The sequence below is a fragment of the Hylobates moloch genome, unplaced genomic scaffold, assembly GCF_009828535.3.
Source record: "Hylobates moloch isolate HMO894 unplaced genomic scaffold, HMol_V3 SCAFFOLD_3, whole genome shotgun sequence".
Classification (NCBI taxonomy): Eukaryota; Metazoa; Chordata; class Mammalia; order Primates; family Hylobatidae; genus Hylobates; species Hylobates moloch.
The window spans coordinates 62,999,583-63,024,562 of NW_026652278.1; the positions used below are offsets into that span (position 1 = coordinate 62,999,583).

A 24,980-nucleotide genomic window follows, 5' to 3' on the forward strand; every position below is an offset into this window, starting at 1 on the left:
GCCTACCTTGGCCTCCCGAAGTGCTGGGATTACAGGTGTGAGCCATCACACCGGCCTTAAGTCTACTTTCTTCATGGCCATGGAGAAGTTAATAAAGTGTTAATCTGAAACAGTTACTGTCACCCATACAAAGCGCTGGCATGAGCACCAGCCAGGAGCTCTGGGGCTCAGTGATACTATTTCTATAGCAAAGTCAGTCCTGTATGCAGCACCCACATCTGGAGAGGGGAGGGAATTTCTGGTGGCCTTAGATTTACTTTTTTTTTTTTTTTTAGGGAATAAAAGAATGATCTAATCATTACTTATAAAAAGAGAAAACTATCCCATCATGTTAAATGTTTACCTTGGGCTGCTACATAAAAGCAAGGAAAGACAATCCACTAAATTAAAATTGCCAGCATCCATTAAGCACTTTCCACATGCAGGACTCCTCATTTACTTCACAGCAGATGCATGAAGTAATATACTACTAGTCTACCTGTTTTACCTATGAGAATGCTGAGGCTTGGAGAGATTGCCCAAGGTCAACTAGACTGTAAGTGGAATGGGAGCAATCCAGACAAACAAGCCTGTGTTTATATCCACTACTCCATCATGCTACCACATCAGTAATTTCAATAGCAACAGTTGAGACTATATTTAGTGGACGAAAAAGGTATAGATATGAGTTTAATTTATCCTACCCAAAGTTCCTCTACTGTCTAGCTTTTTGCTTTAATTAGATACATTTCAAAATCTGTCCATTATATTCTGGATTTCTGTCAAGCTAAACTTCAGTATCCAAGTGAATTTTTAAAGATATTTTGAGGCTAGTTGCAGTAGCTCACTCCTGTAATCCCAGCACTTTGGGAGGCCGAGGCAGGTGGATCACTTGAGGTCAGGAGTTTGAGACCATCCTGGCCAACATGGTGAAACCCCGTTTCCACTAAAAATAAAAAAATCAGCTGGGCGTGGTGGCACATGCTTATAGTTCCAGCCACTCAGAAGGCTGAGGCAAGAGAATCACTTAAACCCAGGAGACAGAAGTTGCAGTGAGCTGAGATTGTGCCACTGCACTCCAGTCTGGGCGACAGAGCAAGACTCCAACCCCCCAAAAAAACAAAAAATGAAAAAAGAGATTTTGAAATAGTCTGGCCAGGCACAGCAGCTTATTCCTGTAATCCCAGCACTTTGGGAGGCCAAGGAAGGCAGACTACTTGAGTCCAGGAGTTTGAGACCAGCCTGGGCAACATGGCAAAACCCTGTCTGTACTAAAAATACAAAAAAATTACTCAGGTGTGGTGGCGCACATGTGTGGTCCCAGCTACTTGGGAGACTGAGGTGGGAGAACTGCTTGAGCCTGGGAGGTTGAGGCCTGCAGTGAACCAAGATCGCACCACTGCACTCCAGCCTGGGAGACAGAGCGAGATCCTGTCTCGTATATACATTTGAAATATTTTCATCAGTAACCTTAATCATCCAAGTATGTAAAGATCCACATAAACGTTCAGAAAGTTGTATTAATGAAAACTGAGTAAACGGATACTTAGATTAAAAAACAACCTCTACCCAAAGGTTGAATCATATATCAAATGCATGCCTGACTAGAGAAGATATTGATGTCTGTGTACCTTTTCATTTTAAACAATATTTACACAGTCCAGTGTTTCTCTGAACAAGACGCCTTGAGGCAGCCAATACATGAAACCCCCCATCACTATGGCAACTAGAAATGGCAATAATTACACAGTGATTCATCATGTATCCTGAATAAAAATTGTTTGTCAGGGACAGAGAAACAACTCACAGTCACGCTTCACTGAAAAGAACCCAGTTAAAGAATAACCTGGGGTGGTGGTGGTTTTTAAGTGTTTATCAAATTTTTATAATTTTTTTTTTTTGAGACACAATTTCACTCTTGTTGCCCAGGCTGGAGTGCAGTGGCACGATCTCGGCTCACTGCAACATCTGCTCCCAGGTTCAAGCAATTTTCCTGCCTCAGCCTCCCAAGTAGCTGGGATTACAGGCATGTGCCACCACGCCTGGCTAATTTTGTATTTTTAGTAAAGACAGAGTTTCACCATGTTGGTCAGGCTGATCTCACATTCCTGACCTCAGGTGAACCACCCACCTCGGCCTCCCAAAGTGCTGGGATTACAGGCGTGAGCCACTGTGCCTGACCTAAATTTTTATAATTTTATGCAGGGACACCTATCTTAATATTAACTCCAGTTCAGACGGGTAGTTAATATGAACCCCAAAGAAATGTTTGGGCCAGGGGCCAGGCATGGTGGCTCACGCCTGTAACCCCAGGACTTTGGGAGACCGAGGCGGGTGGATCACGAGGTCAGGAGATTGAGACCATCCTAGCTAACAAGGTGAAACCCCGTCTCTACTAAAAATACAAAAAATTAGCCAGGTGCGGTAGTGGGCACCTGTAGTCCCAGTTACTCGGGAGGCTGAGGCAGGAGAATGGCGTGAACCCGGGAGACAGAGCTTGCAGTGAGCCGAGATAGCGCCACTGTACTCCAGACTGGGCGACAGAGTGAGAAGCCGTCTCAAAAAAAAAAAAAAAAAAGAAAAAGAAATGTTTGGGCCAGGCTCGGTGGCTCATACCTGTAATCCCAGCCCTTAGGGAGGCCGAGGCAGGCAAATCACCTGAGGTCGGTAGATCAAGACCAGCCTGGCAAACATGGTGAAACCCCTTTTGCACCAAAAATACAAAAATTAGCCAGGTATGATGGCGCACACCTGTAATCCCAGCTTCTCAGGAGGCTGAGGCACGAGAATTGTTTGAACCTGGGAAGCAGAGGTTGCAGTGAGCTGAGATCATGCCACAGCCCTCCAGCCTGGGCAACAGAGTGAGACTGTCACACACACACAAAAAAAAAAAGAAAAGAAAAAAGAAAAAGAAAGAAATGTTTATGCATTCACTTATTCAAGAAATTGTGCAGAATAGGCATCCTCTTCAGTAAGTGCCATGCTAGGGGCATACAACTGTGAACAAGACAAGCAGGGCGTCTGCCTTACTGAGCTTCCAGAATGACCATAAGCAAACATGCAATAAGGAAACAGTGTGACACACAGTCTGCTGCCTGACGTACAGGGTGCTCTTGTTAGGTGGGACACATGGGACTTCCCAACTGATGGTCAGCTGAGACCTGACACAGAAGCACAACCTGGCCAAGTAGTCAGGGACGTGTATGAGCCACGGAATGTTCCAGGCAGAAAGCATCAAGCATAGAGGGCTGGAGTGTAGAAAGAGCAGGGCACATGAAGGAAGTAATGTAGTTCTGAGTGGCTGAAACATGAAATTCTAGGCATGGTGAAGGAGGGCAAAAGGGGATGGAGAATTAAGGTACACAGCATGAAGGTATTTGTGTCTAAAGGCTCAACAATGACAAAGGATGGACTACTGCACAGTACATCACAGACATAATGCAAAGCGAAAGAAGCTACACACAAAAGAGTACATACTGTGTGATTCTATGTATATGAAATCCAAAACTGCAAAACTAGTCAATGGTGATAGAGATCAAAAAACGAGAGAGGGTGCTGACTTTGAACAGGAAGGGAAAAGGGATTTCTGGGGTGCTGAAGATGTTCCACATCTGTCTGGGCAGTGGTTGACCTGGTTATATATATGCACAAATTTATCAAACTCACACTTATTATTTGCTCATGGTACATTAAACAAGTTAATAAAAAGGGGAAAAAAATCAAATGAGCAGAAGCAATAGTTAAATATCTAAAAAAGATGACCTCACATATAGAAAAATGATCTGTTTTTGCAAATCAAAGGAATCAATGATTTCTAGAGAAAATTAATAAAGCACCTTAAGACAAAGAAAACATTTTCTTTTTTCTTTTTTTTTTTTTTTTTTGAGATGGAGTTTCACTCTTGTTGCCCAGGCTAGAGTGCAATGGCGTGACCTCTGCTCACCGCAACCTCCGACTCCTAGGTTCAAGCAATTCTCCTGCCTCAGCCTCCCGAGTAGCTGGGATTACAGGCATGCACCACTAGACCTGGCTCGTTTTGTATTTTTAGTAGAGACAGGGTTTCTCCATGTTGGTCAGGCTGATCTCAAACTCCCGACCTCAGGTGATCCACCCGCCTCGGCCTCCCAAAGTGCTGGGATTACAGGCGTGAGCCACCGCACCCGGCCAAGGAAAACATTTTCTAAATAAAGAAGAGTTTGGATTTGTGCAATGTGTAATTATAGACAGGTCTTAGTATGATATTATCCTTATAGAAAAATCACATATACACACATCTATACACATATAGTAAACATAACCATCAAATTTAAGATATAAGGCCAGGCACAGTGGCTCACACCTGTAATCCAGCACTTTGGGAGGCCAAGGCGGGCAGATCACCTGAGGATGGGAGTTTGAGGCCAGCCTGACCAACATGGAGAAACCCTGTCTCTACTAAAAATACAAAATTAGCTGGGCGTGGTGGCACATGCCTGTAATCTCAGCTACTTGGGAGGCTGAGGCAGGAGAATCGCTTGAACCTAGGAGGCAGAGGTTGCAGTGAGCCAATATCATGCCATTGCACTCCAGCCTGGGCAATAAGAGCAAAACTCTGTCTCAAAAAAAAAAAATTAAGATATAATATTACCTACCCTGAGGATAAAATCAGAGTAGGAAAACAAAAGAGATTTCAACTGCACTGGTAAAGTTTTAAGCTGGGTGGAACATATGTGGGCATCTGTTAGAGTATTCTTTATTCCTTTTTGTACATATTTTTTTCCATAATTAAAAAGAAAAATCTGCAATGAGAAGCGCTTAAAGAATGCTGTAGCAATCCAGGCATGAAACGATGGGGGCTTACCTACAGCAATGGCACCCAGCATGAATCGAGGAGGATACAGTGGAGAGAAATGAGAAAGGTAAATCAACAGTGTTTGGCAACTTCCCAGATATGGACATGAGGGAGAGGAAGGAGACAAGGCTTCCATGACACCAGCTGAATGGATGGTGGTGTCCTTCATAGAGATGGGAGAACACAGAAAAATAAGCAAGATTTTAGAGGGGGTGATAGGAAAATAATGAGTCTAATTTTTGACAGTTGCAATGTTTCCAAATGGAAATTTCCCAGAAGCAGTCAAAACTACAGTCTTAAGATGGGGAGTGAGAACTAGGTTAAGGATAGATTTGAGAGCCATCAAAAGAGCTGGTGATTTAAGCTACAGACCTGGACAAGGCTTCAGGGGAAAATGGGGAGTGGGCTCAGAAGAGAGCTTAGGAGGGAACCTTGGGGCAACAGAGGAGTCACAAAGGAGACTGAGAGAAAGCAGCCCAAAGAGGCTGGGGCAGAACCATGAGTGCATAGTATCCTGACAGCTAAGAGAAAAAAACTTTGTTTCAAGGAGGAAGGTATGGTCAACAGGGCCAAATTTTGATGCAAGTTCAGGGGAGATAAGTACCAAAAGGTAACTACTAGATTTGATACTCAGGCAGTCCTTGGTCTATTTCTGAGAAACTAGGGAAGTCAGAGTGGAACAAATGGAAAAATACCGAGAAGGGAAATCGAGACATCAACTGTGGACTTCCTTTTCAGGAAGTCTGGGTCTGAAGAGAAGAAGAAAGGCAGGAAAGTAGAGAAGAGAGACAGGTTGCAGAAGGATTATTGGTTTGTTCATATTTTTCCCAAGCTTGGATAGGAATAAGCATATTTAAGTGATAGTGAAGGAAAGAAACAAAAGTATGAATATATGGATATATTCAGGTCCCCAGTAATGAAGAAATCACAACAAGTTTCTCATGAAGACAACCGCCTAGCCGGGCACACGCCTGTAATCCCAGCACTGGGAGGCCAAGGCAGGTGGATCACTTGGAGGTCAGGAGTTCGAGACCAGCCTGCCCAAAATAGTGAAAACCTGTCTACTAAAAATATACAAAATAATAAAAATTAGCTGGGCATGGTGGTGCACACCTGTAGTCTCAGCTACTCAGGAGGCTGAAGCAGGAGAATCGCTTGAGCCCAGGAGCCAGAGGTTGCAGTGAGCCATGATTGCACCACTGCACTCCAGCCTGGACGACAGAGACTCTGTCTTAAAAAAAAAAAAAAAAGACAACCACCTGGTTACAAATATACTTAAGTTATGTTAACACTCAATAGCTGGTGAAATAAAGCATGAACTAGAAGAATTTTAAACCACAAAGCAACACAGTATAGCAGAAAGAAAAATAGATCTTAAACGACTACTATTAGAAAAGATCCTGCACAGCCCTCTCCCTTTCTATCATCCAATAATGCAAAGAAAGAATACATTTGAGTATAATAGACAAGAGAAAATTAAGTTACTATTCACTGGCTTTTGGTTCTATATACTACTCATTTTCTTGAGAAATAGCCTTTATTAAATACTTACCAGCTTTGGGGTTTTCAGGATGCTTGTCTGGGTGATATTCCAGAGCTCTGACTTTAAATTCTGCCAGGATTTGTTCAACCTAAAACAAAAATCAATGTTTAAAATAAGGAGTCATGCCAGGCGCAGCGGCTCACACCTATAATCTCAACACTTTGGGAGGCTGAGGCAAGTGGATCGCCAGGAATAAGACCAGCCTGGACAACAAAGCGAGACCGTCTCTACAAAATATAAAATAATTAGCTGGGCATGGTGACACACGTCAGTAGTCCCAGTTACTTGGAAGGCTGAGGCAGGAGGACCCCTTAAGCCCAGGAATTCAAGGCTGCAGTGAGCTGTGATGGCACCACTGCACTCCTGCCTGGGTAACACAGCAAGACCCTATCTCAAAAAAAAAAAAAGGTCAAACTTAAATGGCATGAAGGAAGAAGTTGGGGCATCAATCCCCCCGCCAAAACAGCCATGATCAACCCAACTTTTCTTGATCCTTATATTTCTATTTTGACTTTTTCCTCTAAGAAATAATTTCCTCAATAATAAAATTCAGAAAGCATCCAATAAACGCTCCTATTGAAATAGTCATTGTGATGACAATTTAACTACTTAATTTAAATTATGGCCCAAGATACCTATGAGCTCAAAATATTTAAATATCCAGTCCAGACGTGGTGGCTCACGCCTGTAATCCCAGCACTTTGGGAGACTGAGGCGGGCAGATCACAAGGTCAGGAGTTCAAGGCCAGCCTAGCCAACATGGTGAAACCCCGTCTCTACTAAAAATACAAAAATTAGCCAGACATGGTGGCAGGCACCTGTAATCCCAGCTACTTAGGAGGCTGAGGCAGGAAAATCGCTTGAACCTGGGAGGTAGAGGTTGCAATGAGCCAAGATCACACCACTGCACTCCAGCCTGGGTGACAGAGTGAGAGTCTGTCTCAAAAAAAATAAAATAAAATAAATTGTAAATATCCAAAATGGTCAGGTAGGTTTCTCCTAGGAATATATAAAATATCCAAATTCTTCAAAGATGCTTAGCCACCATTACTCAAGGATAACTGTCTCTGAATTATAAGTTATAATTTATAAATTATCTATTATAAAGCTCCTTCTTCCTGTCTTTTGGTCTTTTTCTTTTATGTTAAGAATTTCAAAATTAAATGAAAAAGAAGGTAATTCAAACCTGATAATTTTGTTACCAACTAGGAGCTTCATCAGAGATTTTGATTGGGAAAACAGAAACTCCAGCCCAAACTAAAATGAGATGTGAGGGGCATCAATGATTTGATTTGATTTCACTTACCCATCTAATCCCTATTATCATGAATTATTAAGACTTGGCTTTATTAATTGTAATTGTAATGACAGAAGCAGGAAACAATAGTGGTTATGTGGCTCTACAATCTGACTGCTTGATTTTATTTTATTTATTTTATTTATTTATTTATTTATTTTTATTTTTGAGACAGAGTCTCACTCTGTCAACCAGTCTGGAGTGCAGTGGCATGATCTCGGCTCACTGCAATCTCCACCTCCTGGCTTCAAGTGATTCTCCTGCCTTAGCCTCTCAAGTAGCTGAGATTACAGGTGCCCACCACCACGCCTGGCTAATTTTTGTATTTTTAGTAGAGATGGGGGTTTCACCATGTTGGCCAGGCTGGTCTCGAACTCCTGACCTCAGGTGATCCACCCACCTCAGCCTCCCAAAGTGCTGGGATTATAGGCGTGAGCCACTGCACCTGGGCAGACGGCTTGGTTTGAAATCCCAGTTCTGCCACAAGGCTTTAGGCAAATTACATAACATCCATGTGTCTAGGTTTACTCATCTTTACATCAGATGAATAATATAAGTAGAGCACTTAACACAAAACCTGATCATAATAAGAACTCAATAATAGTGGCTATTATTAAATATAGTTGGTTAAGTAACCTGTCCAAAGTCATTCAGCTAGTTACTAAAAAGAGCTGAGTTTTTTGTTCACTTAGCAGTCAAACTTTGTTTTTCTTTCTTTCTTTTTTTTTTTTTCTTCCAGAGACAGTCTTGCTATGTTGCCCAGGCTGGAGTGCAGTGGCTATCCACAGGCACGATCCCACTACTGATCAACGCAGGTGTTTTGACCTGCTCCATTTCCAACCTGGGCAGGTTCACCCCTCCTTAGGCAACCTGGTGGTCTCCCAGTCCCGGGAGGTCACCATATTGATGCTGAACTTAGTGTGGACACCTCGTTGGCACAGCACTACAGCCCAGAACTCCTGGGCTCAAGCAATCCTCTTGCTTCAGCCTGCCAAGGAGCTGAGATTACAGGCATGTGTCACCATGCCCTATGGCCAAATTCATCAGGCTTAGGAAATTCTCATGGGCTTCCATATTTACTAACCACTAATTAATGAAAATAAATTAGCTCTTGTTTGAGAAATTAAATCTCAAGCAACTCAGCTGAATTTTGTCATAAGATTCATGGTAGAAACATATTTGTACCAGTTCCGTGTCATCCTCAGTCAACTCTCATAAGGAATGTCTTCACTTTTACAGTCAGGCTGTATTAGATAGGCATATGTATAAAACCCAGACTAATAACTCTATTATTTTCTTTGTTAAACTTCTGAGAACACCTTCGAACATAGGAAAAGATGACTTCCTGTTAGGAACTGTAATTAACTATGTGTTTCCTCTTCCTGGGTGCTGTCTTTAACCATCAGTCACCATAACCTACTTATATAACAAATAAAACTGAGAATTAGACTTGTTTTTAAATTTTAAAGTATTAAATATTCTATACAGTGTAGTAGTAAGCATTTTTAAATTAGTAAGTCATTTATAAATACTTACAAACTCTCTTTGAAAAACGTTCTATCACTACAGAAAAAAAGTAAAAAAGTCAAAATCCTTTTATTCCTCATCCAAGGAATATACCCAAGAGAACAGGTTATATCCTTGAGGACATACCTTTTTTTTTTTTTTGAGTCAGCTTCTTGCTCTGTCACCCAGGCTGGAGTGCAGTGGTGCCATCTCTGTTCACTGCAACCTCCACCTCCTGGGCTCAAGCAATCCTCCCACGTCAGCCTCCCAAAAAGCTAGGACTACAGACACAGGCAACCACACCCAGCTAATTTTGTATGTTTTGTAGAGATGGGGTTTTGCCATGTTGTCCAGGCTGGTCTTGAACTCCTGGGCCCAAGCAATCCGCCTGCCTTGGCATCCCAAAGTGCTGAGATTACAGGCATGAGTCACCATGCCAGGCCTAAAGATGCACTTTTAATGCATATATATATGCATACATATGCATATATATAAGCATCTTATATATATGCATACATATGTATGCATATATATATCATATATCTTATATATATATCTTATATATACACATACATATATGTATATTAGGGCTTTTAAATAAATAGATAAAATTATACCTATATATCAAAGATAGAAAGTTTTGGAGTTTTATTGTTGCTGTTGTTTTATTTTTAATTCCTATCCCACTAGAAAACATTCTGGGCTGGGTGCGGTGGCTCACGCCTGTAATCCCTGCACTTTGGGAGGCTGAGGTGGGTGGATCACTTGAGGTCAGGAGTTCGAGACCAGCCTGGCAAACATGGTGAAACCCTGTCTCTACTAAAAATACAAAAATTAGGGCCGGGCGCCGTGGCTCACGCCTGTAATCCCAGCACTTTGGGAGGCCGAGGCGGGTGGATCACGAGGTCAGGAGATCGAGACCATCCTGGCTAGCATGGTGAAACCCCATCTCTACTAAAAATACAAAAAATTAGCCGGGCACGGTGGCAGGCGACTGTAGTCCCAGCTGCTCGGGAGGCTGAGGCAGGAGAAGGGCGTGAACCCAGGAGGTGGAGCTTGCAGTGAGCGGAGATGGCGCCACTGCACTCCAGCCTGGGCGACACAGCGAGACTCCGCCTCAAAAAAAAAGTACAAAAATACAAAAATTAGCTGGGCATGGTGGCACGAGCCTGTAATCCCAGTTACTCAGGAGGCTGAGGCAGGAGAATCCCTTGAGCCCAGGAGGTGGAGGTTGCAGTGAGCCAAGATTTTGACACTGCATTCTAGCCTGGGTGACAGAGCAGGGCTCTGTCTCAAAAAAAAAAATCTGGGCTGGGCACAGTGACTCACGCCTGTAATCCCAGCACTTTGGGAGGCCAAGGTAGGTGGATCATCTGAGGTCAGGAGTTAAGAGACCAGCCTGACCAACATGGTGAAACCCCGTCTCTACTAAAATACAAAAATTAGCCAGGTGTGGTGATGGGCACCTGTAATCTCAGCTACTCAGGAGGCTGAGGCCGGAGAATTGCTTGAACCCAGGAGGCAGAGGTTGCAGTGAGCCGAGATCACTCCATTGCACTCCAGCCTGGGCAACAAGAGTGAAACTCCATCTCAAAAAAAAAAAAAAATGTACTGGTATTTAGTACATGGAAGCAAATGTGTCAAAATGGTTGATTCTCAGTTTGTTTACATGCGTGATTGTTATTTTCTTCTTTATATTTTCTAGGTTTTACCGATTTCACATTTTAAAAATTAAGAAAGTCTATCTTTCTTTCATTATTTTTCACAGCCTTACTATCATAAAGTTTATTACAAAGCTTCCATAGAGCTGGCTCTATGTAAACTGGTAAAGTGGGTTAGTTTATCTTGAACACATTGTATTTATCTTCTGGCTTCCCTACTCCATGTGCCCACTGCCAAGTGCAGTCCATTGGAGCTGACACCCTCCATGTCAAGGTCCACTAAATCCTGCCTTCCTGACCCAAGTCCAGTAGTCTGCAAAACTGCCTATCCTGTTGTCCTGTAAACATACAAAAAATGTTCAGCTCTACTCATAATCAAATAAATCAAAATATCCAAAGGATAGTAATGACCAGTGTTACTGAGAGTGTGAAAAAATGAACATTCATGCTCTGCTGGTGAGAATGTAAATAGGTACAGACTTTCTTGAAAAAAATTGAGACATATATGTTTGTATGTGTGTGTGTATATATATGTGTGTGTATCTATCTCTCTCTATATATAGATATATGTGTGTATCTATCTCTCTATATGTAGATCAGCTCCATGTCATCCTTAGTCAACTCTCATAAGGCATTAGGAATGTCTTCACTTTTACAATCACAGTCAGGCTGTATTAGACAGGCATATGTATAAAACCCAGACTAATAACTATTATTTTCCTTGTTAAACTTCTTTTTTTTTTTTTTTTGAGACGGAGTCTCGCTCTGTCGCCCAGGCTGGAGTGCAGTGGCGCAATATCTCGGCTCACTGCAAGCTCCGCCTCCCGGGTTCACGCCATTCTCCTGCCTCAGCCTCTCCGAGTAGGCGCCCGCCACCACGCCCGGCTAATTTTTTGTATTTTTTAGTAGAGACGGCGTTTCACCGTGGTCTCGATCTCCTAACCTCGTGATCCGCCCGCCTCGGCCTCCCAAAGTGCTGGGATTACAAGCGTGAGCCACCGCGCCCGGCCTCTTCCTTGTTAAACTTCTGAGAACACCTTCGAATAATAGGAAAAGATGACTTCCTGTTAGGAACTGTAATTAACTATGTGTTTCCTCTTCCTGGGTGCTGTCTTTAACCATCAGTCACCATAATCTGCTTATATAACAATTAAAACTGAGAATTAGACTTGTTTTTAAATTTTAAAGTGTTAAATATTCTAATTTCTCTCTATATATAGATACATACATATATATGAAGAGCCTTTAATTTATTTCCTAGCCTTTCATTCAACAATTCCAATTATAAGAATTTGTCTAAGGAGATAATCAGAGGTAAGAAAAGAATAGCTGTAAGAAGGTCCAAGAATAAAATATAAATTTTAAACAAAAACCTATGATAGAGCAAGAGCACCATCAACTCGGACAGACACCGCCACTTTAAATTCCAGCTCCCTTTCTAGCCTCATGCATTTCAAGGAAATCACTTCTCTTCGAACTACAAGCAGCCAGAAAGAGCAGACAGTAAAACACAAATAAGACAGCTCAGGCACAGAGGGAGGTTGGGGGACAGTCTCTGGAGTAACTGCCAAACTTCACCCTCATACAATGGGCCCCAGTAAAACAGTGGGCTTTAATAAGCACATTTCTTTCCCTTGAGGTGTACCAAGATAGGGAAGCAAAAAGCAGACTCGGATCGGGGGGTATGCCTGCAGCTGCAGAAAGATGGATGGGAACAGACACACAACTCTCCCTCCCAGATACGCACAACAAAGAGACAGAGAAGCAGTCCAAGCCTCTGATAAACTCTCCCACCCTGAAGCCTTAAAAACTCTTGTGCACATGTACCCTAAAACTTAAAATACAATAAAAAATAAAATAAAATAAAACTCTTAGTCTGTAAGAGAGTGTGTCTCTAACCTAACTCAGCCAGCCGCCCCTCTCAGGTTTATTCAAAATAAACCTGTCAGGCCAGGCGCGGTGGTTCACACCTGTAATCCCAGCACTTGGGGAGGCCGAGGCGGGTGGATCACGAGGTCAGGAGATCGAGACCATCCTGGCTAAAACAATGAAACCCTCTCTCTACTAAAAATACAAAAAAATTAGCCGGGCGTGGTGTCAGGCGCCTGTAGTCCCAGCTACTCCAGAGGCTGAGGAAGGAGAACGGCGTGAATCTGGGAGGCGGAGCTTGCAGTGAGCAGAGATTGTGCCATTGCACTCCAGCCTGGGCGACAGAGTAAGACTCCATCTCAAAAAAATGAAAAATGAAAAATAAAAATAAATAAACAAACCTGTCCCTGTTGACTGTCGAGCCGCCCTTCGTGTTTCTCTCCTCTTTCTTTAATTCTTACAACCTATATGTCCAATAATAGGATGTTTGTTACAGTTGATTGTAATGTAACTGTAGGTTAGAATACCTTAGTCATTTAAAAAATTATCTTGTCATAAAAGATTTTTAACAACTTGAGAGGCTGGGTGCGGTGGCTCATGCTTGTAATCCCAGCACTTTGGGAGGCCGAGGCAGGCGGATCACAAAGTCAGGAGATCAAGTCCACAATGAAACCCTGTCTCTACTAAAAATACAAAAAATTAGCCGGGCATGGTGGCGGGCGCCTGTAGTCCCAGCTACTCAGAGAGGCTGAGGCAGGAGAATGGCGTGAACCCAGGAGGCGGAGCTTGCAGTGAGCCGAGATTGCCCCACTACACTCCAGCCTGGGCGACAGAGCGAGACTCCGTCTCAAAAAAAAAAAAAAAAAAACCTGAGAAAATGTAAATATTTCTATGAGAAAAGGTAAGATATTATGTGCAATATATTGTTATACTGCGTATAATAATATATAAGTATTTTATGCAATTTAAATCCATGTCTTATCTCAAAAGGGATTATGTAACATATATATATATAATAATGATAATTATTATCATTTTAAATTTATTGACCCGGGTGCAGTGGCTCACACCTGTAATCCCAGCACTTTGGGATGCTAAGGCGGGCAGATCACCTGAGGTCAGGAGTTCAAGACCAGCCTGGACAATAGCCAAATGGCAAAACCCTGTCTCTACTAAAAATAAAAAAATTAGCCTGGCATGGCCTGTGTTCCCAGCTTCTTGGGAGGCTGACACACAAGAATCGCTTGAGCCTGGGAGGCGGAGGTTGCAGTGAGCTGAGATCGTGCCACTGCACTCCAGCCTAAGTGACAGAGCAAGACTCCGTCTCAAAAAATAAATAAATAGGCCGGGCTCAGTGGCGCACGCTTGTAATCCCAGCACTTTGGGAGGCTGAGGCGGGCAAATCACGAGGTCAGGAGACCGAGACCATCCTGGCTAACACAGTGAAACCCCGTCTCTACTAAAAATATAAAAAATTAGCTGGGCGTGGTGGCAGGCGCCTGTAGTCCCAGCTACCCAGAGAGGCTGAGGCAGGAGAATGGCGTGAACCCGGGAGGCGGAGCTTGCAGTGAGCCGAGATCCCGCCACTGCACTCCAGCCTGGGCGACAGAGCAAGACTCCATCTCAAAAAATAAATAAATAAATAAATAGATTTTTTGATACTTAATAGGTGCCAGGCACTTTTCTAAGCACTTTACATAGAGTGTTTCATTTAATTCCCACAACTGTATGCGATTAATACTATCATTATTCTCATTTTGCAGATTAGGAAATCAAGACATAGAAAAATTAAGGAATTCTCCCAAGGTCATACAGCTAATAAGCAGCACATCTAGGAATTGAACCCATGCAGTCTGACTCCAAATACATACAAAAATACACATATAAATACGTACACATAGGCCAGGTGTGGTGGCTCACGCCTGTAATCCCAACACTTTGGGAGGCCAAGGTGGGCAGATCACAAGGTCAGGATTTCGAGATGAGGCTGACCAACATGGTGAAACCTCATCTCTACTAAAGATACAAAAAATTAGCCAGGCCTGGTAGCGCATGCCTGTAGTCCCAGCTACTTGGGAGGCTGAGGCAGGAGAATCACTTGAACCCGGGAGGCAGAGGTTGCAGTGAGCTGAGATCACACCATTGCACTGCAGCCTGGGCCACATGGCAAGAATCCGTCTCAAAAATACATACATACATACGTACATATACACATATGCATTTACTTATTTATATACATATACAGATGTAGCATATATGCACAGATAATTAACATGTATAAGTCATACTACAAAATGTTAAACATGTAGGTTAACATTTTTATTTGTGCTTTCTTTGTATTCCACATTTCCTTATTGAACATATATTAATTTTAGAACCTAAATTTTAAAACTTAGAAACTTATCTTTTCCATATTCTGCTAGCAAAATATTTTTGTCTAAGCAAGGAAATACTCTAGTGTGCCATGGAGATTAATCCAATTCCTACTTGGATGAATCTTCTCCAAGATTTCCTAGCCATACAAATGCCCTGTCTCTCCCACAGTGCATTAAAATTATAGCCATCTAGTAAGGCCATTTCAAGCCCCATCTTTTTCTGAAGTCTATTCAGATATTCTTTCTTTAATTTCTGCTGCACTTATAGACAGTACACAGCACAATACTTAATTGTTCTCAAATTGCTTCCTGTGTATTAGCTTTGGCTCCTCAATTGGATACCAGGTTCTTTATACACTAGCATCATGTCTCACCTTTTTGTTTTGTTTTGTTTTGTTTTGTTCCCCACCCTACATCACTTCTAGTACTGGCCCAATAGGAAATGTTCAATAAATACTTGATCATAGACTGACAGATGTTCTTCAAGTAACATAACTATAGTGTAATAGGAGCTTTCTGAAAATTATGGCTAATTCATTAAGAGTGAATTGGTTCCAGTGATGGAAATTCATATGATGCAGAATGTGTTGCAGAAAAGAGAAGATTTGGCTGGGCGTGGTGGCTCACGCCTGTAATCTCAACACTTTGAGAGGCCGAGGTGGGCAGATCACCTTTGGTCAGGAGTCTGAGACCGGCCTGACCAACATGGTGAAACCCCATCTCTACTAAATACAAAAAATTAGCTGGGTGTGGTGGTACATGCCTGTAATCCCAGCTACTCGGGAGGCTGAGGCAGGAGAATTGCTTGAACCCAGGAGGCAAAGGTTGCAGTGAGCCCAGATTGCGTCATTGCACTCCAGCCTGGGCAATGAGAGTGAAACTCCATCTCAAAAAAAGAAAAGAAAAGAGGATTCATTTTAATACTGATTTAATTGATATCTATGATTTTAATTCACTTGGTTTAAAACTAGATTTTTCCCACAAAATTCCGGATATTAGCAATATTCCTGAAATAAATGAGAGATCCTCCTACATCACTCTAATCAAATGATAATTAATTAAGATATGAGGCATAGAAACAATTTGAGACACAAAATAAATAACGGTAATATTTGGATTATAACACTTAAAATACAATAACTATTAATTGATAGTGATAAAACTAAGCCGAATAAACAAATAAATGTGGGAGAAGGGACAGTTTTTCCTTACTGAAGAAATTTCCTTACTGTAGAATGCTAATAAATGTAAAATTAATGAGAAAAAGAAAGTCACCATTAGGTAAACACCATAGTAGTAACTGTTACAGGCAAGATCCACGGAAGGATGCTAAACTTAGTGAGTAAAAGTTTGAGGAGAAACAGTACAGTCTCAAAGTATGTTCCCCAAGATGTTTGTTAATTACAAAAGGAAAAATAATAACCCTACCATGGAAAACCCTAGCAGAAGATACCTGACAGACATCACCTTAACGAAGTGCTCAAGGTCAATAAAGCACATCCATATCATGCATCCCCACATGAGAAACTAAGAAAGGCACAACATCACTTCTGAGGAGTTCTTTCCAAAAATGCATAACCTCAAACTAATCATGAGAAAATATCAAACAAAGTCAAATTGAGGGACATTCTACAAAATAACTGACCAGTACTCTTCAAAGTGTCCAGGTCATGAAAGACAAAGAAGGTAGCAGAAAGCATCAGATTGGAGGTCACTAAGGGAATATGATGACAAAGTGTAATAAGGGATCCTGGCTTGGATCCTGGAACAGAAAAAGGGCATTAGTAGGAAAACTGATGAAATTAGATAAGAATTATAATTTAGATCAGGGATTGACTGACTCTGGCCTGCTGCTGCCTGTTTTTTAATTAAAGTTTTATTGGAAGACAGCCAAGATCATTCACTTACGTATTGTCTATGGCTGTTTTCTCCAATGGCAGAGCTGAGTAGTTAGGACAGAGACTGTAAGGTCTGCAAAGCCTAAAATATTTGCTTTCTCAGGATCAGCACTAGGTGAGGCAAGCAGGACACCTAGGTTTAAGGAAATAACCTCTCTCTCTCTCCCTCTCCCTCTCTCTCTTTCTCTCTCTCTCTCTCTGTCTCTCTCAAATTTCTGTATGCGCACAACCCTAAATGTTAGTGCCTCCTTAAATTTTGCATCCTACACACCCTACTTGCCTCATTCTAGTCCTGACTCTATCTGGTCCTTTACAAAAAAATGTTTGCCGGACCATGGTAGGGTTAACTGTAGCAATGTTAATTTTCTGATTTTTTGGTGGTTTGTGCTTGTGGTCGGTGGCTGCATCACTCTCTGATAAAGGTGTGCATTTGTTGGCCGTGACCTCCGGGCTGGGATGATCCATGCTCTCGGTAGAGGTAGGGGAGCCCAGCTAGAGCCATGGCCAGTACAATGGTAGCAGTTGGACTGACCATTGCTGCTGCAGGATTTGCAGGATATTATGTTTTGCAAGCCATGGAGCACATGGTGCGTCAAGTAAAGCAAGTTTTTCAAAGTCTATCAAAATCTGCCTTCAGTGGTGGCTATTACTGAGGTGAGTTTGAACCCAAAATGACAAAACAAGAAGCAGCATTAATACTAGGGGTAAGCCCTACTGCCAATAAAGGGAAAATAAGAGATGCTCATTGATAAATTATACTCTTAAATCGTAGCAGCAAAAATCAGTGAAGCTAGAGATTTACTAGAAGGTCAAGCTAAAAAATGAAGTAAATGTATGATGAATTTTAAGTTCATTTTAGTTATGTACATGAGTACCAAGTTTTTATAATAAAATGCCTCAGAGCTATAAATTTTTTTAATTTCTGATTTTGATCATTGTACTTTCATTAGGTATGATGTTAACATAAAGGGAAGCTGGGTTAAGGGTATATAGGAACTCTGTTGTACTATTTTTACAACTTTTCTGTAAGTCAAAAATTATTGCAAAATAAAATATCTTAAAAATAATGCAAACTCAAGGATAGGATAAGTGTACTAAGTTCCAAGTGCACAGTAACACTGTGGGGGCCAAAACACCCACAACCACAAACACAACCACAACCACAACAACTTAGCGCTCTGCACCAGGCACTGTTCAAAGTGCTTTATATATCGTGTATTATGTAATCCCCACAACTCTGTGAGGTGGGTAGTATTTACTCCCATTTACAGGTTAGAAAACTGAGGCATAGAGGCCAGGCACGGTGGCTCACACCTGTAATCCCTGCACTTTGGGAGGCTGAGGTGGGTGGATCACTTGAGGTCAGGAGTTCAAGGCCAGCCTGGACAACATGGTGAAAGCTTGTCTGTACAAAAATTAGCTGGGCATGGTGGCATGCACCTATAATCCCTGCTACTCAGGAGGCTGAAGCAGAAGAATCGCTTGAACCCAGGAGGCGGAGGCTGCAGTGAGCTGAGATCCTGCCACTGCACTCCAGCCTGGGTGACACAGTGAGACTTCATCTCAAAGAAATAAAAATTAAAAAAAAAAATCCAATATAGGGAGAAAGGCTAACTGTCTTGGGATCAATCTTTGTCAAATTGTTTTGAAATGGGGAATATATTGTTTTCTATATAACATGGAAATCCTCCCATAATTTATATATGTCATTATGTGAACTAGAAAATTAGTCTCATTGCTTATGGTCATGGTTGTATTTTCAATTTCTGAAAGATAATTTTAAAAACTGAGAAGGAAGAGCTTCAGGATTACTGCTCTAGAACCATTAGAAAATATATAATTTTACTTTAATCAATTTCTAGCACAAACTTTAAATTGTAAGAACTATATACCAAAGCAAATGTATTATGTGGGTGTCTCGATTCAATTGTGATAAGTAAAATTAGAATATCAAATTGTTTTGAAATTATAACAGCTAAAACGCTTTCAGGCATGATGAGTTCTGGTTAATTTTAGACCATCAAATGAAGGAGTACCTGAAGTAAAGGCAATCTATCCAATACAAATCAAGTAAAGGAAATGTCATATTAGTCAAAAATGTCATAAAAGTATTTTTTAAATGAGAAGCATACCTATAAAAAGAAGAGAAAAGCCGGGCGTGGTGGCTCACGCCTGTAATCCCGGCATTTTAGGAGGCCGAGGTAGGCAGATCACGAGGTCAAGAGATCAAGACCACCCTGGCCAACACGGTGAAACCCCATCTCTACTAAAAATACAAAAATTAGCTAGGCATGGTGGCTGTAGTCCCAGCCTGTAGTCCCAGCTACTCAGGAGGCTGAGGCAGGAGAATCGCTTGAACCCAGGAGGCAGAGGTTGCAGTGACCCGAGATTGCGCCACTGCACTCCAGCCTGGCAACAGAGCGAGACTCCGTCTCAAAAAAAAAAAAAAAGAAAAAGAAAAAATGATATATATATAAAGAAGTGACAATATTATGACAAACGTTTCATTAAAAATGAATAATTGTTATCTAGATATGATATGCCATTGAAAGACCAGTAAAATACATCCAGTAAAAGGAATGTTGACACAAGGAAGTATGACTCTACCAGGTAACCACATTTTGAATATTACACATTAACAATGAGATTATTTTCTGTGAGGCTTTCCAAAATGAATCCTCCTTCTATGTAGACTGAAAAGACAACAGCATAACTTCAAAAGACTGACTATGCAGCCATAAAAAAGAATGAGTTCATGTCCTTTGCAGGGACATGGATGAAGCTGGAAACCATCATTCTCAGCAAACTAACACAGGAACAGAAAACCAAACACCGCATGTTCTCACTCATAAGTGGGAGTTGAACAATGAGAATACATGGACACAAGGAGGGGAACATCGCACACTGGGGCCTGTTGGGGGGTGGGGGAGAAGGGGAGGGACAGCATTAGGACAAATACCTAATGTATGCAGAGCTTAAGACCTAGATGACGGGTTGATAGGTGCAGCAAACCACCATGGCACATGTATACCTATGTAACAAACTTGCACATTCTACACATGGATCCCAGAACTTAAAGTAAAATTAAAAAAAAAAAAAAAGGACTGACTAAATAGGTCACAAGATTATGGAGATATAATGACCCTTACTATATAAGCTAGCATGTATTTTTTTTAATCCGAATTGTGAGGCTTATCAAGTTAAATTATATTCCTTTGATTTTAAATTATTCCTTCAAAAATTGTTTGATAATAGTATAATTTCAACTGTGAATAACACATGGTAAAAATGGTAATAAGCTTTCTCAATTGCTATAAGCAAATCACCACCAACATAAACAAGAGTAACACATTCTTGAGAAGAAATATGCAACTAAAAGACCATTATAAGCTATTCTGGGGGCGGGGCAGTTTTTTTAATTTCAACGTGTCTAAGATAACTTCCTCAGCATGGCAAAAATAGAGATTTTAATACTTTGTGTCCAATAATGCATTCTATTCTTTAAACAAAACTAAGTACATTTTATTAACGAACTACTGCCTTTATGAAACAACAATAAATATAAAAACATTTTGCTTTAAAATGTTAATTTTACTACTTAGATTTTAATAAAAATAAATAAAATAAAATATATTAATTGTAAAACATAAATATATCATAATAACATGATTTAATAATATATCATTTAATAATGAACATATTTTATATTAATCTCAACATTATTTGAAATATTGAAAAATTGGAAATAAAATATTTAACAATAAGAGAATAATTCAACTGTGGTAACACAGTAAAATAAAATATTTTGCAACCACTAAAAAGTGTACAAGGAAAGTTTAATAGCATGGAAAATTTCTTGTTATAATATGAATGGGTAAAAAGCAGGAATCAACAAGTACATATAATATCCTCCCAAACATGTCTTTAAAGAATATAGATAGAAGACTGGAGATTAATATGCCAAAATATTAATAGTGTTATCCTTGGGAGAGAGAATTATAAATGATTTTTCCATAATTTAAAAAACCTCTACAACCTTTATAATTGTTTTTATTGGGAACGTTAAAAATTTTGTTTTCTTACAGATCCAGTGAACAGCTACAGAATTTTCACGTTTTGTTTCAGAAGGCACCCTTTCAAGAAGTAATTTCTGTCACACAATTTGAAATATTAACATAAAAGGATGCTTCTTGGTTTATATTTTGACTGCTCACATAGGAGTACACATTTTAATAAAATGTATTAAAATCCCTAATTTTATAAGAAATTTCATTTCACCTCAAGTATGAGTCACCATAATAAAGATATAGCTTATATATACTGTGAAACACTGCCATCAGAAATTACAATAAAATTTCAAATATTTATTTTTAATATACTATATTGTGAAACAGAGCATACAGCCATGTGCCAGAATATACATATTTAATCAGAAGCTTCCGTAAAATTCCCATAGGACACTATTCAAGTAAAAACCCAATATACATTGAAATTCTTAACTTTCTCTGAGCCAAAAGTGCTTTAAAACAACACAAGGTTAGGTTTGTAGGCAATGTGACTAAAAATTCAAAGTTAAAACCTTAAATAAAAACTTGAAATACTATTGTGAAAAAGAATACTATTGTGATAAAAACATTATCCACTGTCTTACCGAAGATAGTTCATCACATCCCAGTAATGTGTAGTAATCTTCAGTATCTTCTGACCTGTAATTCAGTATTGCATCCATTTAGATGACTTAATCAGTCCTTCTTCCCTCGGAAACAAGAGGAACAGTGAGCTTCGAATTGACAGGAAGAAACTCTTTAAATCTGAATTAGATCAGCACGTTCCAAATAGCAAAAACTAGCTTTAAGACTGGCCACAGTCAACACACCAGATGTCATCCTAGACCTTTGTAAACTCTGCCTCTCATTGGCTGTTTACAGAGAAGAAAAGAACAGTCCACGTGTCTATTATTGCAGTGCTGCCTGGGATCTGTAGTTTGAGTTTCTATAAGAGATGCATGTGAACCATTTGTCTTATGAGTTAATAAAGACTGTCTATTTTCAGAAACTTGCCACATTAGCCACCTCTCCATCTCCTATATATTTTTGTCTTTATCCTTTAAAAAGAAAAGAAAAAAAATTTGAAGCAATGTGGTAAAATCTTAGGATGTGTTAATAAGGATAATGGGAGCTTTTCTGAGTGTTTAAAATACTTAATTTTATTTATTTGTTTATTTTCAGACAAGGTCTCACTGTCGCCCAGGCTGGAGTGCAGTGGTGCAGTCTCAGCTCACTGCAACCCCTGTCTCCCTGGCTCAAGCGATCCTCCCACCTCAGCCTCCCAAGTAACTGGGACCACAGGCACATAGCACCATGTCTGGCTAATTTTTGGTTTTTGTTTTGTTATGTTTTAAGAGAAGGGGGTTTTGCCATGTTGCCCAGCCTGGTCTCGAACTCATGAGCTCAAAGCAAACTGCCTGCTTCGGCCTCCCAACGTGCTGGGATTACAGGCATGAGCCACGGTGCCTGGCCAATAACACAGTCTTGATTTTTATGGAGCTTACGTTCTGATGGAGGAAGACAGCTGAAAAACATGCAAAAAAAAAAAAAACACGATCATTTAAAATAGTGATTTGTAGGCCAGGCATGGTGGCCCACACCTGTAGTCCAGCTACTTGGGAGGCTGAGGCAGAAGAATCACTTGGACCCGTGAGGCAGAGGCTGCAGTGAGCCAAGATGGTGCCACTGCACTCCAGACTGGGCTACAGAGCAAGACTCCGTCTCAAAAAATAAAAAAAATAAAATAGTGATTTGTGCTTCAGATAAAATAAAATAGGACAATGAGAAGAACTATATGATAACTCGGGTCAGATGGCTGTGCTGTTTCTCCTGGGTTGGTTCTCCAGACTCAGGAGTGTCTCTGGTCTGAGGTGGGTCCAGGCAATTTATGTTTCAGTTCATTTTGGCCCTAAGAAACACAGTTCAGGTCTGGGATTTAGAGAACAAGGTGAGTGGTCAGGGACACAACACTTTGACTGCCTTAACACTTTTTTTGTTTCATTTTTCAGAGAGACAGGGTCTTGCCATATTGCCCAGATTGGTCTTAAATCCCTGGACTCAAGTGATCCTCCCACTTTGGCCTCCCAAAGTGCTACGATTACAGATGTGAGCCAACATGCCTGGCCCTTAACACTTTAAATTCCCCCACCTGAGGGGAAAAAATAGTTTTCCTTTTAGCCCACCTATATATATCTTTTTAAAGGTTTATTTCTGAAGAGAAGCAAGAAAAAGCACTGAAGCACCATTTTTACTAATCCTTCATTGTACATGCTGTCTTGCTAAAAGTTCTATATAGAATTTTAAGGGCAGGCACGGTGGCTCACGCCATAATCCCAGCACTTTGGGAGACCGAAGAGGGTGGATCATAAGGATGGGGGTTCGAGACCAGCCTGACCAACATGATGAAATCCTGTCTCTACTAAAAATACAAAAATTAGCCGGGCGTGGTGGCACACACCTGTAGTCCCAGCTACTCAGGAGGCTGAGGCAGGAGAATTGCTTGAATCTGGGAGGCGGAGGTTGCAGTGAGCCGAGATCGTGCCACTGGACTCCAGCCTGGGTGACAGAGAGAGGCTCCATCTCAAAAAAAAAAAAAAAAAGAATTTTAAAGTACAATTAATTTTGTTTGAGAAGTTTCACTACATCCTTTAAGGTATTTGAAGTTCTATTTACATATCACAATATCTTGATCTAAATCTCTGATAAATGGCCTTTTAATGATGTGAAGTTGCCATGGTGGAAAGCAGTATGGTGGTTCCTCAAAAAATTAAACATAGAACCCCACAATTCCACTTCTGGGTAAATACACAAAAGAATTGAAAGCAGGAATTTGAAAAGATATTTATATACTCATGTTCATCAAGGCATTAGTCATAATAGCCAAAAAGTGGAGGCAATGCAAGTGTCCATCAACGGATGACTAAACAAATGGAATGTTACGGCTGGACATGGTGGCTCACACCTGTGATCCCAGAACTTTGGGAGGCCGAGGCAGGCAGATCACTTGAGGCCAGGAGTTCGAGACCAGCCTGGCCAACATGGCAAAACTTCATCTCTACTGAAAATACAAAAAAGTTAGCCGGGTGTGGTGTCACATGCCTGTAATTTCAGCTACTTGGGAGGCTGAGGCATGAGAATTGCTTGAACCCAGGAGGTTGAGGCTGCAATGAGCTGAGATCGCACCTCTGCACTCCAGCCTGGGTGACAGAGCAAGACCTTGTCCAAAACAAACAAAAAAGTGTGGTATTGGCCAGGTGTGGTCACTCACGCCTGTAATCCCAGCACTTTGAGAGACCAAGGCAGGAGGATTGCTTGAGCCCAGGAGTCCAAAACCAGCCTGGGCAACATAGTGAGACTCTGTCCCTATTTTTATATTAATAATATAATTTGTGTTTTTTGAGACAGAGTTTCACTCTTATTGCCCACGCTGAAGTGCAATGGTGTGGATCTTGGCTCACCGCAACCTCCGCCTCCCGGGTTCAAGTGATTCTCCTGCCTCAGCCTCCCGAGTAGCTGGGATTACAGGCATGTGCCACTGTGCCCAACTAATTTTGTATTTTTAGTAGAGATGGGGTTTCTCCATGTTGGTCAGGCTGGTCTCGAACTTCAGACCTCAGTTGATCCACCTGCCATGGCCTCCCAAAGTGCTGGAATTACAAGGGTGAGCCACTGCACCCGGCTTAAAAGTTTTTAAAGTGTGCGGTATCTTCCCCCTGGCTCTCTTACTCTTGTTCTCACCACATAACGTGCCTGCTCCCACTTCACCTTCTGCCATAAGTAAAAGCTCCCTGAAGCCTCCTCAGAAGCTGAACAGATGCTGGCTCCATGCTTCCACATTCTGCAGAACTGTGAGCCAATTAAACCTCTTTTCAGTATAAATTACCAAGTCTCAGGTATTCCTTCATAGCAGTGCAAGAATGGCCTAACACAAAAAATTGGTACCAAAGAGTGGGGCCTTGCTATAAAGATACCTGA

The 24,980-nt window shown here is 41.1% G+C and overlaps 1 protein-coding gene and 1 pseudogene across 1 annotated transcript in view; one reads left to right on the plus strand and one right to left on the minus strand.

The window, feature by feature from the left end:
• Positions 1-21,865, minus strand: part of DNAJC12 (DnaJ heat shock protein family (Hsp40) member C12) — a 43,973-nt gene extending 22,108 nt beyond the window's left edge. The window contains exons 1-2 of the mRNA XM_032138340.2: positions 21,611-21,865; positions 6,363-6,441 (exon numbers count right to left, since the gene is read on the minus strand). Coding sequence (XP_031994231.1) covers positions 6,363-6,441; positions 21,611-21,688 — 157 coding nt within the window. The 5' untranslated portion in view covers positions 21,689-21,865. The remainder of the gene's footprint in view (positions 1-6,362; positions 6,442-21,610) is intronic.
• Positions 17,460-17,784, plus strand: LOC116458582 (mitochondrial import inner membrane translocase subunit TIM14-like; annotated as a pseudogene).
• Positions 21,866-24,980: the final 3,115 nt, after the last annotated feature.